Below are 21,662 nucleotides of genomic sequence, written 5' to 3'. Positions count from 1 at the left end.
TGCCATTCATTTTGTTCAATCTTAGGTATACCCATACAAGCCAGCAAAAGTCCCTGACCTCAAAGACCTTATAATATAACGGAAGAAGATAACAGTGGAGGGGTACTAGGAAGGGAGGGTGAGGAAGTATGTGATGTTTTTCTCATGGTAAGGAAATAACTGAGAAAGTGTTGTTAATACATGAGCCCCCAGCAAGATAGGATAACTGTCAGAGCTGAGAGAACTGGGGTGGAATCCAAGGTTCTGGTGGGAAGAAGATGAGGATGATGGCTTAAGAGTAGATAAGAGGTAAACATCCAGGTTATTCCTTTTGGTACCCTTATCATATTGGGAGAAAATAAGAAAGGCACAGTAGGTGTTCCATTGTAAAGCCAATCATGAGAAGCTCTTCTGAGGACGGCTACTGCTGTGAATAACTTTAAGGATCTAATTGTAAGAAACTAAAGCACAATATTCACAACAATATAACCTAACAACTTATTATTAAGGTGAGCACATAGTCTTAAACAAAACATATTATTTAGTAAATCACAGTCTCCTCAATCAGTATAGAGTACCTGAGTAAAGTCTTCTTTCATCCTGACTCTAAGGCTGGCTTCCAATAATCCTTAATCCAATCATCCTTAAGGGGTAGCAGAAAGTACAAATATCTTCCACCCCTAGGTCACAATAATTCACAATCTCCTCAGTCAATTCAAAGTACCCAAGTAAAGTATTTCATCCTAACTGGAGGCTGACTTCCAAACCCCAGGGCTTCTCTTCCACAGGCTGCTACCAGCTTTTCCCTGGATTCACACATAGGCAACTCTCTGCTCCACTTTTATTCCTCAGCTTACTGCTCCACTCCAAGCTCTTTTAAGTTTCTAGGAAAACAAAGCTTAACAGAGCTACAATATTTATACACATTGCCAGCACTATCATCTCAATTCACTTTCTGTCTGACAAAGTAACACAACTCAACAGACAAGACTTCTGTCTGAGAAATCAAACACAAATCAACAGTAAAGTCCCAGGACTTCTGTAAACAGCATTAAAGGCCTCTTTCAGGACTTATGTCTGAAAACAACAGACAGGATGCTTTTGTCTGACACACCAACTGACAAGAGTGCCAAAATCACAAGCATTCCCCCTATCACTTCTCCTTGGTCCCAGCTCATACTCCAGCTTTTCTTTACTCTGGTCCTTCCTATTGCATCCTTCCTGTTCCACTCTTTCGGCAAGCTCCTCCCACCATGGTCTCCACATGATGATGTTAGGCCTATTAAGGACAGGGAAGATCTCCAAACTCCCTTAGACCTATTAGGAGCAACACAATGTATGCTGTTTCCAACAAAGACTTGATACAATCAAATGTGAGACTCAAAAGTGCTTGAATAGCTGAAACAAGCAGCACAGTACTGCTTTGCTTGCCATTCCATGCATGTACAGCAAACTTGAAGGAAAAAGTGGGTGCTCAAAGGAAGCACAGGACAGGCTGGCATTGATGGGTCTGTACTGTTGTAGAGAACTCCTGAATTAATGAGGTTGTACATCCATTGGAGTATAACACTGATGACTCACAGACCACTTCAACATCCAGATGGTTTTCAGACAAACTATTGCCTTTTTCTCTCCCCTGGCCTTCTCTTTATGAATCCCTGCAAAACAGACACACCCTTCTCTCTACACGATAGGTATGTCTTTCTGTTCATGCAGCACTTCATTATTCTCTTACATTGCTTTTGTGCCCACTGTGTATTTTTTATTCTCTTACATTGCTTTTGTGCCCACTGTGTATTTTTCCATTGTCCTTAAGTTGATTTACAATTGTAATTCTTCAGAGATTGTGGTATTTCATGATTTGCACCCATCTGGCACTACCACAATCAAAGTGATGTTAAAATGAGATATTTGTAAAGCACTTAAAACAGGGCCTGCCACATAGTAGGCGCTAAATAAATGCTTGTTTCCTTCCTTTAAAAAAAAAGTGTTTTTTCTGCCTTCTCAAGCAGGAGCTTGCATCATTTAAAGTACTGAACAGTTTTCCAAAGACAATGTAACCTGCTCAATTCTGGGCCCTGGTCATCATTCTTCTGTTATATATGAACAGTACAAGATAGGTTTATTGATGGACCATTTCTGTTATGGACTGTTCATCCAATTGCTTATTATATCCTGGGTAATAAGCATTCTTAGTCCACTTTATTTTTGTGGCATAGAAGGTGAAGTCAAGTTCTTCAAATGATGATGGTTCCTTTTTAGGGGACTTTGCAGTGTTCTAGATTATGATATGATCAGCACATAGTTATCCACTAAAAGGAATATCAGTAAGTCTTTATCATCTATGAAAAGGATTCTAACCTTTTTTGTGTCATGGACCCCCTTGTTAATCTGATAAAGCCTCTGGATTCCATCTGATAATTTTTTTTAAATTAATAGTTGAAGGAAAAACTAAATTTCAGTTAGAGATTAGTGAAAATAAAGATTTAATTCCATGGACCATAAGATAGATAACTTGATCTATAAGGAATCTCTTCGGTTTGAATTTTGCACTGGATATCCTCCACAACAGTAACTTTTTTTTTAAAGCAATTGGGGTTAAGTAACTTGCCCAAGGTTACACAGCCAGTTTTTTTTTTTGGGGGGGGGGGGCGGTGTTAAGTATCTGAGGCCAGAACCAATCCCAGGTCCTTCCGACTCCGAGGCCAGCGCTCTTACTGCGCCACCTAGCTGCCCCTATGACAATCACTTTTGACAATCATACCTCTCTCTGTTTTATATTTGATATTAATAGAGGGTTGTTGAACAGATATTTCTTCCCTTTTTTTTTTTTAAGTTAGTCAGGATAAAGTGACTTGCCCAGGGTCATACATAGTAAGTGTCTGAAGCCACATTTGAACTCAGATCTGGTATTCTATCTACTGTGCCACCTAGCTGCCCCACAGAATTCTATTTTTTAGCTGCTTTTAAAGCTGTAACAGATACTGTAGATATACTGTTGAGTTTGTAGACTGATAACATAGATTTGAATTCACCTTGCACTGTTTTATTACCTGTGTGGGATCTTGGGTGAGTCACTTTCTTTGAGTATTCATCTGTAAAATGAGGAGAATTGGACTAGATTACTCAAAGTCTCTTCCTGTTCTTCATCTGTGAGCTTATGATTTTGTAGCAACTAGGTGATTCAGACCCAACCTCAAAGAATTCTTGGGCAAGTCACTTAACCTCTGTATGTCTCAGTTTTCTTAACTAAAAGATGGAAGTAATGATAGCATTTACCTCCCATAGTTTTTATGAGGATCAAATGAAATAATTTTTGTAAAGTGCTTAGCGCAGTGCCTGGCACATACAGTGCTATATAAACACTATTATTATTACTGTTATTTTAAGTGTTCTTGATGAGAGTCTTTATGACAGCATATTTTCAACCTGATCAAAGGATTTTTTTTCAATATTTATCAAACTGTAAACAGAGTGGTATCTTTTATTCTCTGCATCTCTTAGTCAATTATGTGACTGCTAAAGATTTGATCTGTTATACTATATTTGTTATAAAACCTGCATCTTATTCCTATCTGATACCTTCAGCAAGGATGTCCTTGATATGAATGTCAGTTATTCTTATTAAGATTTTATACAGATGAGAAAGTAGGCATGTGGGTCACTAGTAAATGATAGTTTCTCATCAGAGTCTCTCTTGCTGGGGTTGGGGCAGGGGTAGTGGGTCAGTATTCATTCTTTGAGAGAGCTTGAGAATTTATTCCTCAATAACTCTCAAATTGTGTCACTTCCAGTGCAGACCTACTCTACACATCCTTGGGTCTGATCTAACCTCTCTTTTAAATTCACCTTTCACTAAGTTTTATAACACTTCTCTGTCTTCATTCTCTTACTACGTGACAGACCAATCCTTTTCAGTCTCTTGCAAAATTATAATCTATACTTGGGCCTCTATGCATGGATATACCCTAGAACTCTGCCCTAGGCCCTCCTCACTCTCTTTCCCCCAATTCTCCCACTCTTTCCCTCTCCCCTTTTGGTGAATTCAACAAGTCCTATGGATTCAACAATCATTTCCATATAGGCTATTCTCAAGTCAACATAACTCATCCCCCATCTCTCTCCTGAGCCTCTCTAGTCCCTTATCTGGCAAGTTCATGCAAGATGTCTCTCAGGAATCTCAAAATAGAACTCTAAAATAGAACTCAATAGCTTTATTCTTAAACACATATGCAGATAGTTTGCCAATGTTGCCAAGTCTGATTATTTCACCTCCTTTACATCTCTTACATCTGTCCCTTTTCTTTACTTGTACCATAACCACTCTAGTTTAGGCCTCATCAGTTCTTTCCTGGACTGTTGCATTAACTTAAAAATTAGTTTGCTTAAAGACAGCCTCTCTCCTATCTAATCCAGCTTCCTCACAGTTGCTATTTGACTGCACAGTTTTAACCATGTTACTCCCAATTCAAAAAACTTCAGTTGCTTTTCATTGTCTTTCAAATAAAATACAACTTCCTCTTTGGCATTTAAGGCCCTTCAATTCTGACACCATCCTATATGTCTAAACTGAGTTAACTTGCTGTTTCCTGTTCCATCTTTTATACCTATGCCTTTTGCATAGACTGTTTCAAGCCTGAGATGCTTCCCTCGCTATGTTTCCTTTTTTAATCCCCTTCAAGGAACACCTTAAGTAATGCCATTTTTAAAATTTCTTGCCTGATATTTCCTACTTTTTAGTCCTCACCTTCCAATCACCGTTTAGTTACTCTGTATTCTTGATATTTTCTTATCTGTGGACATATAGATTCTTTAGCATAATGCCTGGCACAGCATGTTACTTGAATCTTCTTTGTTTTCTCTAGCATCTTTTCTTCCTCATATAACATCAGAAACTGTTATGTTAGAATCTAAGATGACTTCACTGTTAGTGAAGAAAAGTTTGTTGTAAGAGAATCTTAGTATCTTTTCCATTTTCCATCTTTTCACTTCTAGTATCATGCTTAAATGTTCTTGGAATAATCTGGTTTAATTTGGTACCTGATCAGGCCTTTTGTAATTTGTTTTTCTTCCACTGTTTCTTTTTTTTTTTTTTGTAGTCCTCTACCATCCTTAGGATAATAGATATAGACCTGAAAAAGGACCTTAGGAGATAAAACAGCAGTGGGCCATAGATGTTTTATACCTCAAACATTCAGGAAATGGTGAGATGAGATTTGAACCTAGGTCTTCTGACTTAAAGTCTGGTGTTCTTTTTTTCTACATGAAGTTATACAAATAAATTTATATTCTAAATTGACCCTTTAGCTATATCAATTCTTTGTAGTAGGCAAAATGATTGAGTATTTATTGGACTGAGGCAGTTTTAGGGTCACTGTTGTGGCTACCGATTTACATTAGATAAATTTCCTTATGAAATGAAATTGTTCTATGTCTCTGTTTCCCATTTTTCAGCATCCATAGCTTGTTTTAATAGCTTAAGTTAGAACTCTTTTAACAGTATATTACAGAATTTTGCTAGGAATCACTTGAATTCATTAGTGTATAGCTTGTTTACTTCTTTCTTTGAAATTTAGGACTCTTGCTATTTTCTAGTCCTGAATTACCACTTATTAATCTTCTTTGAAAAGTCATCAATAACTACACATCATAATCACCAGTTCTTTTAGCACCCTAGGATGTTGGTTAGCTGAATCTGGTGCCCAGAATTCATCAAAGACAGCTAATTGTCTACTTGTTATCTTCCAACTTATCTTGGCTATAAAGTTAACTGTTTTGGTTCTATCATGTGCAGCCTAAGTTCTTAAAGTGTGCTTAAATCTTAATTTTACCTTAATTCCACAAAACCAAAAGCACAACCCATCTGATGTCATTAATTGAATCTGAAATCTCCAAAGTACCTAAAGCACAAGTCAACAACCAACATTGTGTACAGGAACCATTTGATGTTTGTTATCTCATATAGTGGGGACAGGTAAGGTGGCACAGTGGATAGAGTACTGGGCTTGGAATCAGGAAGACTCATTTTCATGAGCTCAAATCGAGCCTCAGACACTTAATATCTCTGCAACCCTGGCAAGTCACTTAATCCTATTTGCTTCAGTTTCCTCATCTGTAAAATGAGATGGAAAGTGAAATGGCAAAATCTCATATGGTAAAATCCTGGATAACGGGAATATCCAATCAGTGAAGTAGTTATTCTGGATAGCTCATTGTTCTAGACAATTGAAAACGTGTTCATTTCATACCAGACTTTTGTTTTAGGGGTGAGATTGGAAGGTTGAAGAGATATTTTAATTATTTTCCATAGAAATTTCTCTGCAAAGAGTACAATAAGATTTTCCTTGGCTTGAGGTTATCCCTATATTGTTATATAGTTATCATAGTGGTATATATATATATATAGTTTTATATAGTTATATATATAGTTATCATAATCATCAGTTATCATAGTGGGCTATAAAATTTTGTAAGCTCCACTAAGGTATAAATGAAATAAATTTTCATCTTTCTATTGCTAGTGCCAAGCACAGTACATTAAATATAGTAGGCTCTTAATAGGAGTGTGTTGAACTAGATACCCTCATACTATATTCAGGTACTTAGGAATTTTTGCCCTTACCTCTGCAAAGAAAGGAGACAAATACATTTTCTTATCTCTTCTTGGTCATGTTTAGTCATTGTAACTTTTTGTAAAAACTTTTTGTGATTTTCTGTTACTCTCTTGCTGCACCTCTCTTGGCTTGCATTTTTGATCTATTCTGTGACTTTGGAAATGAGTTAATTTCATATAAGATTTATTTATAAAAACCTTGTTATAATTTTGTCATTTAGAAGTAAATAGCCTGTGAGTAAGCTCAAGAGGCTATCCTTTGAGAAGAAAGTGAATAACTGAAGCATGAACTGAGAAATCTTTAAGCTGCTCAGAGGTCATCTTTATTTATTTATTCCCTGGTTCAAGTTGTGTCCTAAATAGTTAAGTTTAATTATCTCTTGATGATAATATCCATAAACTAGTAAGTATCGTGAGTATGTGTTCCGTTAACAAAATATCAGAGTCCATTTACTTGACTGTCATAGATAACTTAAGATCTTCTTTTATGTTCATAAATGCTCGTGGCATTCCTAAAGATTATCACTTGATTTGACCAATGAAAATTTTGCCATTAAATGCAGTTCTAAATAGTAAGCTTGGTATTTCTTAAATTAGATGTGTCAAAAACTTTTAAAACTGGTGGGATTTTAATTTTATAGATCCCCATTCAGAGATGATATGTGCTCTCATAGTAAATAAGTATAAAATATTGTACACAGATTTGTTAAAATTTCTTAAACATAGTCTTAAAGAAATTTCCTCTCAAAATTTGGCTAACTTTTTCTCTCCACATCAAGGGTTGGCAAACTCAAAGTTATTATGTCAAGAATCTTGTATCTTTTATTCTCTGCATCTCTTAAATATCTACCCTAAGCCGTCCTCACTCCTTCTTCCCCTCAGTTTGAGGATAAGGAGAGGGTTACTCAGAGTTAGTAATAATTTAATAGCAAACAGTTCATTATAAAGCACTTTAAGGTTTGTAGAGCACTTTACATATCTCCTTTGATCCTCACAGCAACCCTGTGAGGTAGATGCTATTATCCATTTTAGAGATGATGAAGGGGGGGAGCCTGTGTGAGGTTAAGCGATTTGCCTTCAGTTACCTATCTATTAAATTTTATTTTACCTATATATTAAATTCCAAGATAGAATTTAAACTCCATTCTTCTTGGTTGTAAGTCTGACACTGTATCCACTACACTACATGCTTAAGAATTGTCCTTACTCTTACATCTTCGTGGTAAGAAATAAGGGACCAAGAAAATCTTACCTAATTTTTAAAAACTTTTACTAAGCGTAAAATCCTACCAATTAAAAGTTCAGTTGGGTTGCCCTCTTTTTAAAAGACCTCCTTTGCAAGAACTAAAGGAGGACTATCAATCATGAGTATAAATTATTTTAAAGAGATTTCTGTCTTCTAACACATAGTTGAGTTTAGCATACCAAAGAAGGAAAGTTTGGATTTGTGGGGAGTCTAAGATAATTTTAGGTCACAAAGCCTTGCGGACATAGGAAATAGCACACAAAGGAGGTAGATAGGTACAAAAGCAAACTTTGCCACCTTTGACATTTTGTTCATTGTTAATATAGTATGCCTCTGTATTTGGTGGGGTTGACAGCAAGAAGTAGTGAGAGGTTATGATTCTTGTGCACAAGGATTAGTTGCTGACTTGCACTTTAGAAATTTAATTGTAGGAGTCAGACAGATTTTTAAGAATGGTCTACTTCTAAAGTCATAAGCATCGAAAAGATTGTTTTATTGAGAGTTACTGGAGTCTTCCGAAGCAGTTATCTATCTAAGTTCCTTAGAGTTCTGACCGAAGTGTAATCATGCTTGACATAACCATCTTGTTGTGAAGTTTGGTCTTGTTTCTTTCAGCATACCTCATATCAGAACTAGAAGCTGCCAGAATGCTGTGTGTGAATTCACCCCCCAAAAAAGCACAAGAAGGAGGTGGTAGTGAGGTTTTTCAAGAGTTGAAGGGCATATGTATTGCTTTAGGAATGTCCAAACCTCCAGCCAATATAACCATGTTCCAGTTCTTCAGCGGCATAGAAAAAAAAGTAAGATTTTTGTACCAAAATACAATGTTAAAGGAAACCTAGTTGTTTGTCTGAAATGAATCGATGAATTTTTTTTTTATATCTTTTAGTGAATTTTGGGTTCAGATGTTAAAAATAAGTTGTTATTTTTGTTGTGGTTCTTATAATGTGAATGTTGGAGTTACAGTATTATTTCTTTTTCAAAATCAGAATTCACTAATGTCCTATTTTACATTGTTTTGGTTTAGTGGTCATCTTCATTATTATAAAAGAGTAAGAATTGGGCTTTGAAAGATTTTTTTCCCCTGCATATTATAATTTTTAAATTTATAAGAAAAGAAAAAAACATACAAAAAATCTTTTCTGTTTTCTTCTTCCTCTCAGGTAGAAAAAATTAGGATGTTAATACTTAAATTTCTTAATTCAGTCACTGTTGTGTCTTATGTGCTTTATTTATAAACAAGGTTTTTCAAATAATAAGTCTGGTCTACAAGCAAATGTATACTTAATGCACAGAACATTTTATTTATGATTATTAATTAATATTAATAATAAATATTAATTTATGAAGCAGAATAAAGATTGATATCACATTATTTTCTTCTTATGCTTTTCTTAATGTGCTACTTGCAAATTAAGTATAAATAAGAGTACAATAAGGAGTACCATAATAAAATAATGCAGGAGTGGTTTCCAGTATAAAAATGAGCCCTAATTTATCCATGTTATAGATTATACATATTCTCTGATAATTGAGCAGGGAAATATAGTGGGACAAGAACCAGGGTAACCAGTTTTCTGATTCCCCTCATTCCCACCTACTTTAGGACCTTCGTTGATCTTTAGGTTTAATCATGATTACCTTTCTGTTATCAGGATCTTCTGATATAAGGGTATGTGAAGAAGCTTTTTGAAGGTGGGGAAAATCTTCTTTAACCCATTTTATTTATTTACTTATTTCAGTTAAAGGAAACATTAGCAAAAGTTCCTCCTAATCATGTGGGAAAGCCTTTGTTGAAGAAAACAATGGGACCAGCTCACTGGGTATGTAGGGGTTAATTTGGAGGTGAATTGGTACATGATACATTTCATGTTTTTGACATTAAAAATAATGCTTTTTGAACTTTTTTCTTAAAATATCTTTTAAGGAGTACTGAATCTAAACCTAGTCTAAAGGTACTTTTTCTTTTGTAAAAGTAAGGGTTTTCCCCAAGCTTTTCATTTATTTTAGCATTAAAAGTATATGCCTAAGAATAGGGACACCAGACAGTAAAATTTTGCATGAATTTAATTTGTCTAGACCTCCTAAGATTAGTTTAAATTTGAGGTAATAATTTTAAAATATTTGATCAGGTCAATTCAGTGTAAGAAATTTTAAATCAAAGTAGGTTATAAGTTACCTGTTGTTTTTTAAGCCAGAGTGCTTACAAATTAATAACAAACATAAAAATCTAATTTTATATCTATTGTTTGAAGTTCAGTGTTCTCATTCTTCAATATTTGTCATCGTACTGAGAGACAGAATGGTGTAATAGAAAGAGTAACATGTTTGAAGTTAGTATTGTAACTACCAGCTGTATGACTTTGGACGAGTTACTTAGCAGTGCATAGTACTAACCAGTTCACAAGGTGTGGGGAGGATACCTCTTCCCCATAAATTGCTATATAAATGTAAGCTATTATTATCTTGTACTTTGAATTTAACTAGAAGTGTAATCATAATGTAATTTGTTAGGATTTAAATTATCTCATTTGATGTATTAAAAGGAGAAAATCAAAACAGTTAACTTCTAGTATGATACAAGTTAACATTAGGTAAAGTTGAGCATTTCAACTAATATTGACTGTTTTGTTTTTTATCTAGGAGAAAATAGAAGCGGTTAACCAAGCCATAACCAATGAATATGAAGTTCGAAGAAAGCTTTTAGTGAAACGGCTGGATGTCACCGTACAGTCATTTGGCTGGTCAGACAGAGCTAAGGTATACATGGCACTATAAAAGAACAGAGAATTGAAAGACACAACTTTAAAGTAGGATAGCCAATTTCTTCACATTATTCTCTTCAAAATAGATATTTCAAGTTAGAATGAGTTATAAATAGATATTTCAAGTTAGAAAAATGAGTCAGTAGACGTTTCTTTGAAACTATTTAAATTTTTATTTGATTTAATAATTGCCTTTTAAAATGTTAGTAGTGTGCTTTTATTCGCAAAGAAGGTAATCTGGTGGAATTTAGGGGTTTTCTTCCTCCAAACTTTGAATTGGGAATGCGTTATTGACTCGTACGTGAATTTTTCCAAATGTACATTTTCTTAATTTTTGCCAATGCATTAATTAGTTTTCCCCTCTGAAAATGAACTAGCCTACTAAGAAGCAGGGATTATAATTATCTTACTCTTAGGTTATTTTTTAATTAAATATGTAAAGCCTTCTCATAACTACATTTATCTAATTGTTTGACAGTTAAGCCTGGATATTTATAGAATCATAGTAACTTGAAGAGAACTTGGAGATCATCTAGTACAGTTCCCTTGTTTTACAGATAAAGAAATCAAAGACTAGAAAAGTTAAATGAATTGTCCAAGGTCAGGGAGTTAGTTAAAGCCTAATGTTTGATCCCTTTAGTTTCTTTTCTTTGTTTATTTTTTATGGGGGAGAGGTGGCAGGGGCTGGAGGGATTCTTTTGATTACTAACAGTCTTTCCTAGGTTGGAAGTTTCTTCTGTTGCATTTAGCAGATATGTACTGAGTACTTAATCTGGAAGGGCAGCTGGGTGGTACAGTAGATAGAGCACTCAGCCTGGAGTCAGGAAGACCTGAGTTCTAATCTGGCTTTCGACAGTTTATAGCCGTGTGACCCTAGGCAAGTAACTTAACCCTGTTTGCCTCAGTTTCCTCATCTGAAAAACAAACTAGAGAAGGAAATAGCAAACCACTCCAGTATTGTTGCCAAGAAAACCCCAAATGGGCTCACAAAGAGTCTGACACAACTGAACAACACTTGATCTGGGCCTATCATTATGCTATGCTAAAGGGGCTTTGAAGGAAATATAAGATTTTTCAGAGATTCAGAGATTGTCTTAGAGTCCAATTCCATCTATTGAGAAATATAGTAGCAGGCATATTAAAATCTTATATGATTTCATAAAGATAGTATGATCTTCATTAAGTAGAGTAATATCACATTGATCAGACTTGTGACAACGCTCAGCTGTTGAGGATTCAGCTTTTAACTAGTAATGAAAACCTTTATTCCCATTATCCTTTTGTCTCTTACTCAAAGCATTTTGTTGACTCTCAGTCCTTATTGCAAACCTTAAAGCATTATGTAAACATGTTATTATTTTCATTATCTGACATGAATCTTTTAGCAAAATTAGTTATCTGGTATTCCAGTCCATAGATGGTTGGAAGAAGCAAACTAGAAGTGGGTTAGGTGCTTTTATCATAATAGCCTTAACAGAGAAGAAATTGAAAACGTAAAGATAGACAAAAAAAATTATATTGTCTTACAGTAAAATAATGAATGTTCATTGTGATAATCCTGAATCATCAAGAAAAGACTAAACTGTACTAAATCTGTTTTTTTTTTTAAACAGTGGAAATCACAGCTCCTTTGTTCCCTAAGAGGTGATCTTCATAAGTTGCTATGGGTGAAAAAAATTATTTTCTCCCAAGTTTTGGTACTGAGCTTGTCTAGACTTAACTAGACTGGTCCTTGCATCCAAAGAAATGTGTTAGGTAGATATACTGAGGCTTTTGAGGTTAATGTACATATATCATCCAGACCCTTCTTCCCACAACGAGACATCACATTAGGACTTTAGAATAGAAAAACCTAAAATGAAGGAAGGAGGAAAAATAATTTTGTAGTGTCAGATTATATGCCATACCAGAACAAGAATTCGTGACAAAATGAGAATAGTTTCAAGTGCAATTTTGCACTTTTACATATTTTGTGTGCAGAATATGCTTCAGTGCTTTGAAATATCTTCTGAGAAATCCGTCAGAGAAGGAATTTTAAAAAAACATAATGTACATAAAATCTTTAAGGGCTTACATGTGTATGCCATGTTGAACAGTAGACACAGATTGTAAAATAAGAAATGATAAAATTTAGCCTGGGGATAAGGAAAACTTTTGCCCTACTATTTGAACTCTTTCTTTGGGATAAATTCGACTAAAATCCCACTTTTTATAGGAAGTCTTTCCTAATCCCTTTTAATTCTAGTGCATTCCCTCTGTTAATTATTCCCTTTTTATCCTGTATAGAGCTCATTTTTCCATATTTGTTTTTTGTCTTCCCCATTAGACTGTGAGCTCCTTGAGGGCAAGGACTGGTCCTTTTTTTAATTCTTAGCATTGAGCACAGTGCCTGGCACTTAGTAAATGTTTATTGATGGTCATCAAGAGGTTGGTGGAGTAGTAGGAACCTTAATTCTTGGTGATAGAATCTCAGATTAGTACTTTAGTGATTTTTTCTGTGATCTGAAGAAATGGTAACAGTTTACCTGTTTGAGATGACTCCTCTCCCCTGTACTAAAAGAAAAGCTTAACTTTCCTAATTTATTGTTTCATGCAAATCAGTGGAGTTGCATGCTCGGATGGTAGTATGATTTGTTGTTAAATCAAAAGAGAAAATGGATAGGTCTAGGGCTACAGATGAGGCATCAGGCAGCACTTCAATGATTTGCTTACGTTTAATGTATTAATTTAGAAAAGAAAAGTTGCATACATTTTAAAATTAGACTATAAGAAGAGTCTTACTGGAAAAAATGGACCCTGCATTGTTATTAATTATTATTATTTTAAGGTAAGAAAATGTAAAAGAGGTTTTGTGAAACTGATGAGAACATACACACACACACACACACACACACACACACACACACACACACATATAAAAGATACTTTGTCCACAAAGTACTGTATAGATGTGTTACTGTTAACAACAGTGAGGTCTATGTGGTCCCTTCTGAAATTATCTACTACTTCACAGGAACCTAAAGATGAGAGAAAAAGAAAAAAAATTGTTTGGAATTGTGTCTGTATCTACATAGTATATGTATAGTTAAACCCTGCTAATGACCTTGCCGATGTATTAATGCCAGCAGGGGGCAGAAAATACAAGCAGTTATTATAAAATGACTAAATCTCTGGGAAAACAGGCCAAGTCATACAAAAAGTCAGTTCTCTTTTACTCTTTAAACTTTAACTTTTTAATATCATATGGACTCCCAGCCTAGTTACTGGTCTACCAGCTCATTTCAGTCTTTGTATCTCCACGTATACATGTTTACAATCTGGCCTTGCATTTTTGTTTTGCAATAGCTCTCCTTCCAAATTATACCTGCCTTCTCAACCCTAATGGAAGACTGCTTTTACCACCTGCCAAGGAGATATCTTATTGCTGGTTCATGTTAGCTCTCTCACACATTAGCTAACACTAAATGTTATCTGACTCTAGGAACACATTGCTTACCACTATAATGGCAAATCTGCTTTCCAAAATTCAAGGTCCAGTTCTGAAGCCATGTTATTTATTGTCTCATACCTCTAGCAAGGTGTTTGCGAGATTCTAACTTAGGCAAGTCTTAGTAGAAGCGGCCCTAGCCCTGGATAGCACCTAAAATTCCACATAGTCCTGTGTCAGGTAAACTAAGAACTTTGCAGGATTCTTTTCCATTAGAATTTCTTCACGGATCTCCCATCTCCAACAGAAATTTCCCACAGAGTTGAACAAGGCTTTACTCTATGGCTTCCTGTCTGATAGGTCAGGCTGGCCTCTGGACAACTTGGAAAAGGGAATTTCTTCAAGAGCTCAGAGAGAAATTTGATTCTTCCTTTTTGCAAATAACTGAGATTTTTTAACCAGTGGATTTGCTGTCTCCATCAGGGATTATGGGTCCTGATATCAGGAATCATGATAAAATATGTGATCCCCTTCTGTAGCTTGTGTGAGAACTTGTCCTCTACTAGAGGATCAGGTTTTGGTGGTCTTGGCTGTGACTTTCTGGAATTAATTAGCCCCAGTATATGTGGCCATCAAACTGCACAATTATTTATCAATATGTGTACACTTAATTATACCAGTGATGGTGGTGGGGTGGCATTCTCTCCATACTCTTCCAGCTCAACCCCAAAAAACTAATTGTTCATTTGAAACTTGCTTTCTAGATCCAGTGAGATCTATATGAATATTAGACATTGTGATTTGAGCATCCTGGCAGTTTTTCAAAGGTTAACAGATTCAATATTTCAAGAATTACTAGATGATTTGGTTGGTTATTTGTCCTCATATTACCCTCTCTACTTCTACAAGTCCTACATATCATGTCAGATTAATCCAAGTCATCCTTTACTACCTACACCAAGACCAACTCTTTGCCAAACTGGAGAAAAGCTAATTGAGGAGAGGGTATAATTTTGCATCATAAAATATGTCATAAGCACTACTCTTCCCCACCTCTGCCAATATACACACCTCCTCAAAAGAACTCCAGCATTTTCTTGGTTTCAAAAGGTTATCCCTTGGTAATGCCTTTTATTTATCGCCTGAAATGCCCCCAAAACCTTTCCAGTGAACACTAGATTTGACAGGCAAATTTAGTGTTCTAAGAAATTGATGCACCTTAGGTCTGATCTTTAAATATCCAGATACACAGTAACAATAGCCCGTTGTGGAGAGTTAGACCCATTGCCATATTGCTCTGCATGACCCATACCTGCATTCGTCTCTGGTACAGAAAAACAAATTAATAAATGAACATATTAAATACCGTAATTATTAAATTATGTTAGATCTTGAGTATACCTCAAAAAATGAGAAAATCATTGCTCCTAAGGTGTTTGTGGTTTGATAAGAAGATATAACTCATATAAAGACATGGTGGCCAGAGAAGGAAGTTTTGATCTAGGTAGTCATATACATCATGAATGGAGCCATAGGATAGAATATTGTTATACCCTTTCCAGTGGCAATGATAAATCATTTTAATTGCTGTTTCCAGAGCAAGAGCTGGAAAGTGGGGGAGATTGGGGTATGCGTGCCTGGTGGCAAGGCAGAGGTACAAAGATTCCACTGGGGTAGGCCTTATGTCCCTATGGATGTCCAATTGGGATGTGAAACATGATTTGGGGCTAGCCACATATAGTGGATTAGGTGAGTTTTCATTTGTCCACTGACCGATCCAGGTAACTCAGTCACAGAACACAGTCCCAAAGCTGAGTGGACTGAAGAATTATCTTTTTTTTTTAAAGCAATTGGGGTTAAGTAACTTGCTCAAGATTACACGGCCAGTTATTTCTGGGTGTGGTGCTAAGTATCTGAGCTCGGATTTGATCCCCAGGTCATCCCGACACTGGGGCTGGTGCTCTTACTCAATGTGCTACCTGGCCGCCCCAGGACTGAAGAATTATGTAGCTTGATAGAAGGAGCTGTATATAATCAGAACTGTTTTTTAGGTGTGGAGGGATATGACAAAGGGATGCAGTGCCCCTTTATTGTCCACAGTGACAATAAAGAGTGAATGGCATTATCTCTAATACCTAGTAGAATGACAAAGGTAAATTTCCCAAAGAAATCTTAGGAGCCAGCAGCCTACAATGACCTGGCATTACGGAGGCTTTCCACTATTACTACTCCACTCACTAATCCTTGACATCTAGGGAGCCATTATGGGAGCAGAAATGCTATCTAGGTAACCTGGAGAGGTGATTGAATAAGGATGAGGTGTGATAGACATTATTCATAAGTACACTGGTATCCAGTCAGAAATGCAAGGAGTGGAAATACACCGAAATTTAAGGGAATCAGGCATTAATGCCATGATACTCCAAAAGGCTTCCTAATATCATGTGAGAGGTAACATGGTGTAATATTGAACATGGAGCCAGACCTGGGTAGAAATCCTGCCTTAGACATTCATTTATTTATTGGCTGTGTGAGCAAGGAGGGGTCATTTAACCCTTCTTAACTTAGTTTCTTATCTTCAAAATGGGGGTAATAATAATCATTTTATTTTCCTCATAGGATTATTTTAAGACTTAAATAAAAAATGTATGTAAAGTTCTTTGCAAACATTAAAGCACTATATCAATTATTGTTAGGCTCCCCCAGACCTGTATCACTAATCCAGAACTAGTATTCCTACTCATTTTAGCTCATGGATTTTGGTATTCTGACACCCTGCCTAGATTTTTGGTTTATATTTGTCATCCTAATTCAGACTATACCTTGTCATTCCCAGGAAGGTATTATCCCTACCTCTTTTTTCCCAGTGTAACTTTGGGAAAGTCACTTAACCTTTATGGATCCTGCTTTCCTCTTCTATAAAGTGAGGAAGTCAGACTAGCTAGATGATCTCTGAGAATCATTCTAGCTCAGACCTTCTGTGATTCTGTGCTGTTCCTTCAGTTGCCTACTAGCCTAGTCCTTAAGAAATTGTTCATAGTTTAATATTCTTGTGCTTTTTGGACATGTGTAACTTTTTTTTTAATCATGCGGTTCTTTGGTACAGCTGTTATTTTGAAAACAAATTTGTCTTTTTCTTTTCTTTCAACAGAGTCAAACAGAAAAATTAGCAAAGGTCTACCAACCAAAACGCACACTCTTATCTGCTAAAAGTACTATTTCTGTTGCTCATCTCTTGGCTGCTCGGCAGGATCTTTCAAAGATTTTAAGGACAAGCAGTGGATCTATTAGAGAAAAAACTGCCTGTGCCATCAATAAGGTAAGGTGTTTGTGACAGATTTTTCTCAAAATAAGTTATTAACATAAAGTATCTTTTTTGTCATTAGACTCTTACCTAAAATATATTATAAAAATTATATACATTAGGTGATTCCTGTTTTTAATTGACAACTTATAAATGTGGAAATTAATAGTTTCTTGTATTTTGAAAATGCTTCATGATCTTATTGCTTTTTATGGCCTTGCTGTTATAAAAAATATACCTTGAAGGATTTGATGGATCAAATTCCACTCATAAATAAGATGCTACCATAAGTCATTTAGCATTCCCACTATAGTAACTTCCTTTCTAAAATTATCTTGTACTTCTGTAGATCTGTGAGTTCTTCTATGTATCAGTGATGCAGATCACATCTCTTCCTCATATTCTCATTCTGTGTGATTCTCATCAGTGTCCTCCTTAAATCCTTAATGAAGAATTTATGAATGTAATGGAGGCTTTTCTCTACTGTTTTAGCATCATGTGGAAACCAGTGCAGCACTTGAACTGTCCATCTGTTATCCTTTACTCTGACTATAGGATTGACCCACCTCCTTTTCCAGTTATACATTTTCTGAGAGAGAGCTTTATTTGCATGACTTATTTACATTGATCATTCATTGATGCTACTGCATGTAGCGTGGAATAGTAGTTAAAAAGGAACAGTGGATATGAAATAAGATAAACATGGTTGGTAATCACAGCTCTGATACTTAATAGCCTATATGGCCTTAGGCAAATCATTTTAACCTCTTAGGCTTCAATTTCCTTATGTATAAAATGGGGTAGGAAGTATACTAGATGTGCTTCTAAGGTATCTTCTAGCTCTAAATCTGTAACTCTGTTATCTAATTTTTCCTACCATACATCTTTCCATCTGAGTCACTTAGAATTTTGATTCTCTAGAGATTATGGTGGTACATGATTTTTAACCAAAAAACATCACTGGGAGAATACTGGTTTTTAAAAGATGACTTTTTGTTTCAGGGAAGATCTTGGATTCATTGAAAGTGATGCACTATTTCCTAGTTGCAATCTATTCTATTCTCTTCCTCCTATCTATTTCTGGACTTAGTTCACATTTGCCCAAGATACATGTACTGATAAACTAACTCAATAAGTGGTCTATCCAATTGCATATCTTAGTCTGGTCACTTTAAAAAGCTCACATTTTCATAGTAGTTTTGAGGTTTACAAAGAACTCTATTCAAAATGACTCTGAGGTAGTTAATAACCTCATATGTCCCCATTTTACAAAGGAAGATACTGAAGCACAGAGAGCTTAAAGTGACTTGTCCAAGGTCATACGTGTTAGATACAGTAATTGAACCCTGGTCCTCCTGGTTATAAGACCATTTCTCTTCAACTATACCACTCTGTCTCCAAAAAATATTTTTTATCCATTTAGTTTCTAGTGTATGGATTGTTGAACCAATTTTTTTTTCCTTTGCATGTAAGAAAGTTTATAAAGAATCTTATTTTTTTTTAAATTATTAGCATTTATATTGTCAGAAAAATGTTAAATTACAGTCTCACCCAAGAAAATTTAAGGGAATTTTTATTCATCAGATACTTAAAAAGAGGCTGTGGGGCACCCTTCTTCATCCCATAATAGTCAACAAACTAGTTTTCTATCATGATGATAAATTTAACTAAATGACTCCTTCCCCACCCCTTCTCTGCCTTACTCTCTGTGAGTTCTGATAGTATTGTTTTAGAACTCAATTATTCATTCTGCTTATGAAATATAAGGTCCTTCGTGGTGTAGTGAACAGAGGGAGAAACATTGGGCTTCATGTTAGGCAAACCTGAGTTCAAATCTCACATCAGATATCTGTTAATTATTTGACCTTGGGCAAGTCACCTATTCTTTCTCAGCTTATGTTTCCTTTTGTCTATAAAATTGTGATGATGATAATAACATCTACTTCACAGTGTTATTGCAAGGATCAAAGAAGATACCTATGAAAACTTTGCTTGCCTTAAAGTACTCTATGTGTAAGCTGGCATTGTGATGAATTTCAGTATCAAGAGTGTAGGAGATAGCATGGTGAAGATAACCACTAAATTATTCATTTTTCATAATAGCTATCTTCTGTTTGTGAAATAAAATAGTTTATAATAATGTTTTATTTTTAGGTGTTGATGGGCAGGGTACCTGACAGAGGTGGTAGACCCAATGAAATTGAACCTCCACCTCCAGAGATGCCACCATGGCAGAAAAGACAGGATGGACCTCAGCAGCAAACAGGAGGCAGAGGAGGAGGACGAGGCGGTTATGAACAATCATATGGAGGACGTGGAGGTCATGAACATTCATACAGAGGACGAGGAGGTCATGAACAATTATATGGAGGACAAGGAGGTCATGAACAGTCATATGGAGGACGAGGAGGTCATGAACAGTCATATGGAGGACGAGGAGGTCATGAACAAGGAGGAGGAAGAGGTGGACGTGGTAGTTATGACCATGGAGGTCGAGGGGGTGGAAGAGGAAATAAACATCAAGGAGGCTGGACAGATGGAGGGAGCGGAGGAGGAGGTGGCTATCAAGATGGTGGTTATCGAGATTCAGGTTTCCAAGCTGGTGGCTACCATGGTGGCAGTGGTGGCTACCAAGGAGGTGGTTATGGTGGCTTCCAATCATCTTCATATACAGGAAGTGGATATCAGGGTGGTGGATACCAACAGGACAATAGATATCAAGATGGTGGTGGGCATCATGGTGAACGAGGTGGTGGTGGTCGAGGAGGGAGAGGTGGTCGAGGAGGCAGAGGTCGTGGAGGTCAAGGTGGAGGCTGGGGAGGAAGAGGAGGCCAGAATTATAATCAGGGGGGTCAATTTGAGCAACATTTCCAGCATGGAGGTTATCAATATAATCATTCTGGATTTGGACAGGGAAGACAATATTCTAGTTGAGGCTACTAAAGATTACATTTCAGCAGAGCTCAAGTAATAGAAACTTCATTTTAGAGACCTGGTAAATATCTAGTTGAACTAATATGTGACCACATATGGCCAGAAATTCCTCCTTTAAGCACAAAATTATAGGTTGATATGCAATTCTGGGTTTTTTTCTTTAATGAATTTAGTTAATGCTCTTTATTTGAGAAATACATACTTTTCACCAAAATTTACCAAAAAAGAAACATATAAATAGCCATGTATGTTTAATGATTAGACAAATATCACCGTCAGAACCTGCATAATGTTTTAAAGAAATTACTTAGAAAGTACCAGCAATGGTTTCTATGTGCAGTTCTAAGAATAAGCATTCTCCTAGATTCTTTATAGATTTTCTGCTAGGAAATCCTCCCTCTTTCTTTATATTAGTAATTTCTTTTTATGTATTTTGCTTATATATTCTGGCACATATTTTCCAAGTATAGTTCTGCTCTTAATAATTGGGCTTTTATATTCAGAGCAAAATTATACACTTTTGCTTCACTATAAAAGTGATAGGTATGTTTCTATTATATGAGCTCTTCTGCTTATAGCACATTCAGTAGCCTTATCTTCTATTAATTAAAAACTACCATTTGCTCAACTCTAAAGACCTAGAACATGGCCAAAATCTGCAAAGATCATTAAATCAAGCTAAGTTGTGAACTTCTAGTATGTAGGCATATAGTTAAGTATAGCAATTCAAACTGACCTGCATCCATCCAAAACAATTTCCTCCTACAACCTTATTTTTACTTGAAATTGACTAGAAGGATCAGCAAACTGAGATTTGTCTTATGCACGAGTTTAATACCACTGGCTCAGCAAATACAAGATAGTTTGTTTTGGGCAGGTGCCTTTTTGTTTTGTTTTTGTTTTTGTTTTTTTGTAATTGAAGAAATGCACTACCAAGTAGGAAGATGGATGTTGCCTAGAGGAGGAGGCCCTTTATTATTGCTGCAGAAACAAAAGCCTGGCTGAGTTGATTTACATTATTCTTTACTGAAATCCACATGATGCTTCTTGCTGGGTTTTTGTGTACATAAACATTGTCAAGCTGTGAAAGAAAATGGCTGAAGGTGTGCTTTGTATGAAAGGTGAGCAATAAAGTATCCTGTGTTCTCTGTTTTGTTTGAGCTTTATTTGAATGATTAGTTGTAGTTAATGGATTCTTTTGAAATAGTTACAGAAAACATTAGAGATCCTAAGATCCTGCATAAGAGTACAGTACATTAAGTATGTTACATGTTTTCTTTAGTTATAATGGTTGAAATTTATATAGCTCTCCGAGGTCTGCAAAGCAGTTTGCATAGATTATTTGAGTCTGACAGCAGCCCTGGGAAATAGATACTATAGATGTTCTTTTCCCC

At 35.8% G+C, this 21,662-nt stretch overlaps 1 protein-coding gene across 2 annotated transcripts in view; it reads left to right on the top strand.

Annotated features, from left to right (window-relative positions):
• FAM98A (family with sequence similarity 98 member A) overlaps nucleotides 1–21,419 on the top strand; it is a 34,755-nt gene extending 13,336 nt beyond the window's left edge. The window contains exons 4-9 of one of the 2 annotated variants that reach the window (XM_069072184.1): nucleotides 8,454–8,638; nucleotides 9,581–9,661; nucleotides 10,482–10,598; nucleotides 17,182–17,349; nucleotides 19,489–19,744; nucleotides 19,775–21,419. In XM_069072184.1, the coding sequence (XP_068928285.1) occupies nucleotides 8,454–8,638; nucleotides 9,581–9,661; nucleotides 10,482–10,598; nucleotides 17,182–17,349; nucleotides 19,489–19,744; nucleotides 19,775–20,268 (1,301 nt within the window). In that variant the 3' untranslated portion in view covers nucleotides 20,269–21,419. Of the gene's footprint in view, nucleotides 1–8,453; nucleotides 8,639–9,580; nucleotides 9,662–10,481; nucleotides 10,599–17,181; nucleotides 17,350–19,488 lie in introns of both variants that reach the window. The other variant, XM_069072183.1, reaches the window with a different exon arrangement.
• Nucleotides 21,420–21,662: the final 243 nt, after the last annotated feature.

This window comes from Petaurus breviceps, unplaced genomic scaffold (assembly GCF_028583685.1).
Source record: "Petaurus breviceps papuanus isolate PSGF00001 unplaced genomic scaffold, PetGlider_PUasm1.0 90845, whole genome shotgun sequence".
In the NCBI taxonomy this organism is placed as follows: domain Eukaryota; kingdom Metazoa; phylum Chordata; class Mammalia; order Diprotodontia; family Petauridae; genus Petaurus; species Petaurus breviceps.
Note: the sequence above shows the minus strand (reverse complement) of the source record. Positions and strands in the feature narration are given on the sequence as shown.